This window comes from Chelonoidis abingdonii, chromosome 10, assembly GCF_003597395.2.
Source record: "Chelonoidis abingdonii isolate Lonesome George chromosome 10, CheloAbing_2.0, whole genome shotgun sequence".
NCBI lineage: Eukaryota > Metazoa > Chordata > Testudines > Testudinidae > Chelonoidis > Chelonoidis abingdonii.
In genome coordinates this window covers 8,718,692-8,727,275 of record NC_133778.1, presented here as the reverse complement: position 1 = coordinate 8,727,275, position 8,584 = coordinate 8,718,692, and the positions used below count along the sequence as shown (strand labels likewise).

Sequence of the window (8,584 nt, the reverse complement as noted above, 5' to 3'; positions counted from 1 at the left end):
CATCCACACAGTGAGACCCTGCAGTTCTGCCTGTCTGTCTAGCCCTGCGCGTGGACAGAGAATGCTACCATGGAGCTCCTGGACTCCAGTCTCTTACCTAGCAGCCCAAATTTGGCCTCCAGGTCCTTTCTCCTGTCCTTCCCTATGTCATTGGTACCTACATGTACTATGACCACATACGTCAATCCAGATGTCTTGAGAGATCCACAACCTTCGCACCAGGCAGGCAAGTCACCATGCAGTTCTGATCATCGCAAATCCAGCTATCTGTTACTAATGATTGAATTCTCCATAACTATTACCTGTCTTCTCCTAATAACAGGAGTTCCCTTCCCTGGAACTCTGTCTAGAGTAACTCTTTCTTTTAAAATAAATGTTAGATTTAGTTAATAATAATTGGCTATAAGCATGTATTGGGGTTAGATCTGAAATATTTAGTGCCCTGGTGCGTAATGGGTCCAATCTGTTGGGGCTGGTAGAACTTTGTATGTGGTAAATAGGTTTTAAGTAACCCTCACTATATAGACTTGGTTGTCTGAATGGGGCCCAAAGGCTGGATTGTTAAAAGGGAACGGTATTTTGGCTTCTTGGTAACCAGTAAAGTATTGGAAAAGCTGTTTTGTTACAGCCTTGGTGAATCTAATTATGAGAATATACCACCATTTCTGGGGATTGTCTGCCCTATTCTTTGCAGTTTGTCCTGATTGAGCATTCTTCTTACAGCCACTCCAGCAACCCAGATCACATAATACAGAGCAGGGGACTGGAGCAGATCTCTGGACGTCCCTTCCAGGCCTATGATGTAGGCCACAGCAAGCAAACTATGCTCCCGATTATTACTGCAGCCTTGCCTTGCTGTGGGCAGCAGTAATCACTGGTTAAGGTGCATATGAAGGATTCCATTCTAACCCTGGGAAGCATCGCTTCGGGGGGGCTGATCGTTTGCAGGGCTGGCCTGACCTCCAGGGGAACTGTTTTAACACTAACGAGCCATAGAGCGACCAGGCAGCCAGTGTGAAAAATCAGGACAGGCGTCAGGGGGTAATAGGAGCTTACATAAGAAAGAGACCCGAGAATCGGGCCGTCAGGTCACCCTAAGAAGCTGGTGGCAGGAGCCTGCCGGCGGTGGGCAGATGGGACAGGGGCCAAAGCACCCCTGGGTGTGCTGCCGCAGGCGGGGGAGCTCTGTGCGCACAGGGCTGCCGGGGGGAAGCGAACAGGCCCCCCAGCAGCGCAAGCTGCAGGGCAGCGGCCGGGCCCAGGCCCTGGACTCTTGCTGCCTGCCATTACTGCGCTGCTTTATGCGGCCTCCTCCCGCCCCGTCCCTTCCCGGAGAACAGCCCCAGCGCTGCTTGCGAACAGCCAAACCCGCCTCGAGCGCCCAGCCAGGCCGCGCGGCGAACTGCCCGGGAAGGGCGGAGTGACGCGCCTGTGCAGGTTACCGGGCCGCACAGCAGCGCGGACCGCTCCGGCACCCGGCCGGCCCGGGCCCGAGCCCCCCCTCAGGGCCAGCGAGCCCGGAGCCGCATCCCGTGCCCGCGGGCGCCCCCACTGCCGGCGATGGCGGCCGTCGCGGCCCGGGCCGCCTTCTGCTCCTGCTGGGCCTGGCCCGGCGCTCTGCCCCGCGGCCGCCCAGCCGCCCCCGGCGCCTTCCAGGCGGGCACTGGCGCCGCCTCGCTCCCGCCCCCCGCCGCCCGGGCCGCCGCCGGTGAGGACGGTGAGGCGGTCGGCCGGGCCGGGCGCCCGGCGGCGGACCCGCCCCGGCGAGCCGCGGGCGCCTCAGCAGAGCAGGCCGCGCACGTAGGGTTGGGGGCCCGTTTTCCTGCGCGCGGCAGCGCTGGGGGTGCGACGGCCTGGGAGGCACGAGCCAGTTTCTATGGCCAGAGCAAGGCCGGCCTGAGCGAAGGGAAAGCGCTGGCAGCCCGGATCCAGTCTCTGGCCGGGGAGCGCCGACTGCTCGCAACCTCCCTGTTCCGCCACTGTCGTCCCGCACACCTGGGGAGCAGGGCTGCAGACCCGGCTCCCAGGCTCGCTGCCGCACACAGCCTTGAGGCGAATGCCCCCGGGAATAGTTGCCTTAATATTTGGGCACTTGCCTTGGTCACGACACAGCTTTGTGCTGTGCAGCTCCCATTCAGGTTTGTTAATGGCCTCAGAGTCCGTCCCCCTTGCTGAAGGGGGCTGATGAAATTTTGACTTTGTGTCTATCTGAGGCCATGTATGGGAGCCTTCTACAGATATTGCCCAAACTACCCTTTCTTTTGCCCTAGAGGTATGGAGTCATACAAGAGAAATGGGGAGCCTAGTAAAGTGATTCCAGATTAACAACAGATAACTTCTCCCTGTAAATGCTTGCTTGAAGCCTCCCAAAAGTGATTCTAGTTTCTCACTCTCTCCAGGTATCTTTTGTATGATGTAAATCCTCCTGAAGGGTTCAATCTACGCAGAGATGTCTATATTCGTGTTGCCTCTCTTATAAAGACCTTGCTGAAAAGTGAAGCTTGGGTATTGGTCCTGCCTCCTTGGGGACGGCTTTATCACTGGCAGAGTCCTGACATTCATCAAGTCCGAATCCCTTGGTCTGAGTTCTTTGATCTTCCAAGCCTCAATAAGAACATCCCTGTTATTGAGTATGAGCAGTTTCTTGCAGGTAAAGTACATTTATTCTACTACCTGTGAGGGGTTAATAAATCTTTGAGGGGTTTCCGTCACAGATTTTTCTGTTTATGAATGCAGTAGAACAAGATGTGTACGGTATTACTTTTGTGCTGCTCTAAAGAGGAGTTTTGAAGTGTTTGCTCAACGATTGAGCAAGTGGTGTAAGTTTCCTCCCCGCGGCTTATATTTGACAGTAGGAAAACTTACTTCTAACAAGTTACCATGTGTCATTGCAAAGAAAGATCTGTTTCTAACCCAAAGAGCACAGTTCGTGTAACTGCACTTCTGTCAGTTTAGTATCCTCAAGCTAATCACCATGAAACTAATCTGAGAAATGAGAAGCACATTTGAATTCAACAGGAGCACCTCTGCTATATAGAGTATAGGGCCAAGGAAGGCCAGGGGGAAGAAAATTGACAATCTTGTTATCCCCTCATTCAGAAGTGGTGACTTTCAACAGGCACAGTATGTTCAGAACCTGATTTTCCTCTCTTTCTAAAGTGTAACTACAGAGAAGCTGGTATGACCAAAACAGGTCATTGTGTGTTTGAGTCTGTTTTAATTTACACTGGGGACCAGAACATTGGCTAGGTAGGTGATTCGGGATGAAGGGAGCACAAAGGGGTTCTGTGTGCTCCTGCCCAAGCTATTTGTAAAACATGAAAATATCTTGTGCTTTCATTCACTTTGAATGAAATTGACTCCATCTGCCTAAATCCCAGGTAACCCTGTTATGTGTGGAGGGGTTGGTGCAATTCACGCTCTCTTCCCAACTCAGGTTCAGGATACAGCTACACTTGCAGCTGTACAGCGCTGGGAGTGAAAGCTGTCTTTGTACATCTGAGCAGGGAAAGCGCTGCAGTCTGTCCACACTGACAGCTACCAGTGGACTGTCGTGGCCACATTGGCAGCATCTGCAGCGGCATTGGGAGTGGTGCATTATGGGCAGCTATCCCAGCGTTCAAGTGGCTGCAATGTGCTTTTCAAAAGGGGGCGGGGTGGAGTGTGACAGGGAGTGTGGGGGAGACAGAGCGGTTTTTTGGAGCCGACACTCTGTCAGCAGCTGCAAGTTCTGACCCCTTCCCCTACCCCTCTCTTGCTCACTGAAAGCACCAGATAAGCAGCCTCCCCGAAACGGACCCTCCCTCCCTCCCGCACGCCATGCTGCTTCTCTCCTCAAGCCCCCTCTCTTCAAGCAAACACTAACTGTGCCGTTCCAAAGGGAGCTCATTCACAGCAAACAGTAGCTGTGTTTGTGTTTCTGATAAGCAGCTTCGGGAGCAAACAAACAGAGGCATCACAACAAAACAAAGAGCGTAATCTTTACTTAAAAGCATTGTGGGAAGCTTCCGGAGGTCAGTTACAGCTTAGTAGGATTATCCTCTGTTTACATTGGCACCCCAGCACTGCAGCAGCAGCAGCAGCGCTGTTCTCTTTATTCCTCTCGTCGAGGTGGAGTACATGCAGTGCCGTAGCCAGGGAGATACAGCGCTGTATGTTCCTTGCCAGTGTGGATGGAGAGTGAGTTACAGCGCTTAAAGCCACCAGCAGTGCTGTAACTCTCAAGTGTAGCCAAGGCCTCAGTGTGTTATGCTGCTGTACAAGCCCTCCATTCCCCAAGGGGGGAATTTCTCCCTTGAAGGTGAAGGGTCTTGGTCTTTCCAAGTGGCATAGTAGAGTTTTATTTCTTTTGTTTCTATCATCATTGTTATTAAGGATGGCTTTCTAAGATATACTGGAATAAGCATATTTTCATTTCAGTCCAGTAGGTGTGCTTTGATTGACACTGTGATGGGAAGTGTTAAAACTTGAGAGTTTGTGCCAGAGTGAAAAGAACAGGAGTACTTGTGGCACCTTAGAGACTAACAGATTTATTTGGGCATAAGCTTTCATGGGCTGAAACCCACTTCATCAGATGCATGGAGTGGAAAATACAGTAGGAAGTTATACACACACACACAGAACGTGAAAAGATGGTGGTTGCTATACCAGCTCTAATGAGATAAATCAATTAAGATAGGCTATTATCAGCAAGAGAAAGAAATCTTTTGTAGTGATAATCAGGATGGCCCATTTCAAACAGTTGACAAGTGTGAGTGGGGAAAATTAAGCATGGGAAATAGTTCTTAGTTTGTGTAATGACCCATCCACTCCCAGTCTTTATTCAAGCTGATTTCATGATGTCCAGTTTGCAAATTAATTCCAGTTCTGCAGTTGCTCGTTGGAGTCGCTTTTTGAATTTTTTTTGCTGAAGAATTGCGACTTTTAGATCTGTCAATTGAGTGTCCAGGGAGGTTGGAGTGTTCTCTGACCTGGTTTATGAATGTTATAATTTCTTGGCGTCTGATTTGTGTCCATTTATTTCTTTTGCGTAGAGACTGTCCGGTTTGCCAATGTTACATGGCAGAGGGCATTGCTGGCACATGATGGCCATATATCACACTGGTAGATGTGCAGCAGTGAGCGAGCCCTGACGGTGTGGCTGATGTGATTACGGTCCTGTGATGGGTGTCCCTTGAATAGATACGTGACAGAGTTGGCAATGGCTTTGTTGCAAGGATACGTTCCTGGGTAAGTGTTTTGTTGTGTGGTGCGTGGTTTGCTGGTGAGTATTTGTTTCAGGCTGGGGGCAGCCTATAAGCAAGGACTGGCCTACGGTGACCAGATGTCTCGATTTTATAGGGACAGTCCTGATTTTTGGGTCTTTTTCTTATATAGGCTCCTATTACCCCCCATCCTCATCCCCATCCCAATTTTTTCACATTTGCTGTCTGGTCACCCTAGACTGGCCTGTCTCCCAAGGGTCTGTGAGCATGAGGGATCGTCCTTCGGGGTAGGTTGTAGATCCTTGATGACACGCTGGAGAGGTTTCTAGTTGGAGGCTAAAGGTGATGGCGTGTGGCATTCTATTACTTTCTTTGTTGGACCTGTTAGTAGGTGACTTCTGGGTACTCTTCTGGCTCTGTCAATCTTTTTCTTCACTTCAGCAGGTGGGTATTGTAGTTTTAAGAACGCTTGATAGAGATCTTGTAGGTGTTTGTCTCTGTCTGAGGGATTGGAGCAAATGCGGTTGTATCTTAGAGCTTGGCTGTAGACAATGGATTGTATGATGTGGTCTGGATGGAAGCTGGAGGCATGTAGGTAAGTATAGCAGTCAGTAAGTTTCCAGTATAGGGTGGTGTTTATGTGACCATCGCGTATTAGCACTGTAGTGTCCAGGAAGTGGATCTCTTGTGTGGACTGGTCGAGGCTGAGGTTGATGGTGTGATGGAAATTGTTGAAATCATGGTGGAATTCCTCAAAGGCTGCTTTAATATGGGTCCTGATGATGAAGATGTCATCAAAGTAGCGCAAGTAGAGTAGGGGCATTAGGGGACAAGAGCTGAGGAAGCGTTGTTCTGAGTCAGTCATAAAAATGTTGGCATACTGTGGGGCCATGCAGGTACCCATAGCAGTGCCGCTGGCTGAAAGGTATACATTGTCCCCAAATGTGAAATAGTTGTGAGTGAGGACAAAGATCAGCCATCAGGTGAGGTAGCTGTTGTAGGGTCAGAGTGAACTCGATAGACGTAGTTAGAGGTGATGACAATGAGGCAAAAGTGTAATAACTTTATGCTATAATGAAGTTAATTGGACTCTTTCTTCATATAGGCATTACCTGAATAAAACCTCTCAGGTGGCTTTCTCCACTGTGGCATACAGTGTACAATAGCTCCTCAGTCCCACCACATAACTTGCCTTTGAATTTTTGTGCTATTTTCTAGACACTAATGTTGTTTTAATGTGATTTCAGTAAAAGTCACAGTGTTCATTGGTTTTAATTTTTGTGTTTTACCTTTACTTGTGATTTTTTTTTTTTGGTCACTTCTTTCGAAATGTCTTTCCCTACTGTCGCTATCTTTATGCAGTTGAGAGGGAAAAGGTATGCTCTTTCTTGCTCAGAACAAGTCCGCTCCATCAGTGTCATGACACTTGTAGGCTTTGGGTCTTGTTTTGTGCTCATTCTGCTGCCTTTTTAGTAAAGCTAAATAAGGTACAGCAATAAATCATTGGAAGTAGATAAGAAAATGCCCTGTTAGATCTAGTTGATGCCTTTGCAAGAGCAGAGGATAGTTGTCTGTCCCCTTTTGGATTCTAAATGTCCATATAATTAACAAACCCACCACAAATGCGGATGAATTGCCTTTTGCCTGAGTTCAGTCTTACTGACAATCTACCCTCCACGAAGTTGACAATTTCAAGGAAGGTCAAACTTCAGGCCTTGGCAGAACTGAGTGTCTTATAAAAAATATTTGACTTAATTACTGTAAGTACGTGAAGCGATGTTAATGAACATATATAATTCCAGGTATGAAATACGATCCTCATCCTCAGCGCACAAGCCTAAATAGTTCTAAATATTTTTTTAAAATGCTGTAGTTAAAGCAATTACAGATTGACTTTATCACATTGGTTTGAAAAAACAAGGCCACTCTTTAACTGTAAAAGCCCAGAAGACATCCGAAAGATTAAACTTTCATTGTTTTACACTCCTAATTAAAACATACCAAATTTTCCTGATCTTTGTAGTACAACATAATAGCCCTTAGGACTTTAAAGACATGAAAATGGCAGGGCTGGCAATTTTCTTATAAAGAGTGATCAGGACTCAAGACTCCAGATTCTGGCATGAGACGACAAGGGCTTGTGGGGAGTGGGTGGAGAAGGAGAGAGAAAAATATTAAATGTAAAAGCAAAGTGATGGAAGAGGCCAACTCTGAATATGTTCATATTTTATAATAAAGCTGTAGGGAAAAATAAGTGTGTTTACCTGGTAGCAGCTGTACTTACTCCTAGTACAGTGCTAGAGCCCAACCAGTGCCTGTGGAAGCTGAAGGAGAGATTGTTATGGACTTCAGGGAAGTTGGACAAGGCCCCTTCTGAGAAAACTCCCTGAGCTTGCCTTTGGGAGCATCCCTGTTGCAAACACCATGGCCACCCCACACTCAGTTCTCACAAGCTTGCTCTGCAGACCATCTCTCAGGTGAATGACATGCCAGTTGTCTTCTGAGGGTACGTCTACACTACGGGATAATTCCGAATTACATTAAACCAGTTTTATAAAGCAGATTTATAAATTGGATTTCACGCGGCCACACTAGGCACAGTAATTCGGCGGTGTGCGTCCATGGTCCGAGGCTAGCGTCGATTTCTGAAAGGATGAGAATACACGCGAGGATAAAGTTTACTATATATAATATAGTAGATAGATATAATTATAGATATGATGATATTATTATATATATATAGATATATATATTATACATTGTATCATACGCACGAAGAGGTAATTCTCTAACGTAGTCGTCGCTTGCGGACCTCCCAGTACCCACCTATCTCGGCAGGCCGGGGCACCACATCTTCGGCATGTGTCTTTTATTTTAAGAAGAGGTGAAAACAAAACCGGAAAATACAAGGGGGGAACAGGGGATAGAGATTGTTATGATTATAAGAGGAGAGAGCTCTGCCCTTCAGTTTCAGTCATACTACCCTTCTTATATAGGAGGAGCACGCCAATCCTGCATTATGTGAGCACAGAGAGATAGAGAGATCATGGCGCTCAAGATAGAGATAGGATTAGGCATTCATTGCCGAAACACACCTCATTGACCTCAAAATTCTGAAGTCAATTTTTGTGCTGGAGGCACAGCTTGTTGTTCCCACCTTGCCCAAACTTAACAAGGGTTGTCATTTTCAGCTCATTATCTCCAGGTCTGAAATCTAAGGTAACGTCCTACAGGCATGGCTTAGATACCCTCACTGGTACTTGTGACAGAGTTTTGACACTACCCAGCAATGTTCCTCTAATTTTTTACATCCATTGCGAAATGAAATTTTAGTGTGCACCAATAATGGAGGTGATGTGTGGTGGGGGTGACTGGCCAAT

General features: G+C 47.7%; 1 protein-coding gene across 2 annotated transcripts in view; it reads left to right on the top strand.

Moving 5' to 3' along the window:
• Positions 1–2,089: 2,089 nt before the first annotated feature.
• The window catches only part of POFUT2 (protein O-fucosyltransferase 2), a 50,633-nt gene continuing 44,138 nt past the window's right edge, over positions 2,090–8,584 (top strand). Inside the window, exons 1-2 of one of the 2 annotated variants that reach the window (XM_032804127.2) lie at positions 2,090–2,310; positions 2,400–2,650. In XM_032804127.2, the coding sequence (XP_032660018.1) occupies positions 2,294–2,310; positions 2,400–2,650 (268 nt within the window). In that variant the 5' untranslated portion in view covers positions 2,090–2,293. The remainder of the gene's footprint in view (positions 2,311–2,399; positions 2,651–8,584) is intronic. The other variant, XM_032804126.2, reaches the window with a different exon arrangement.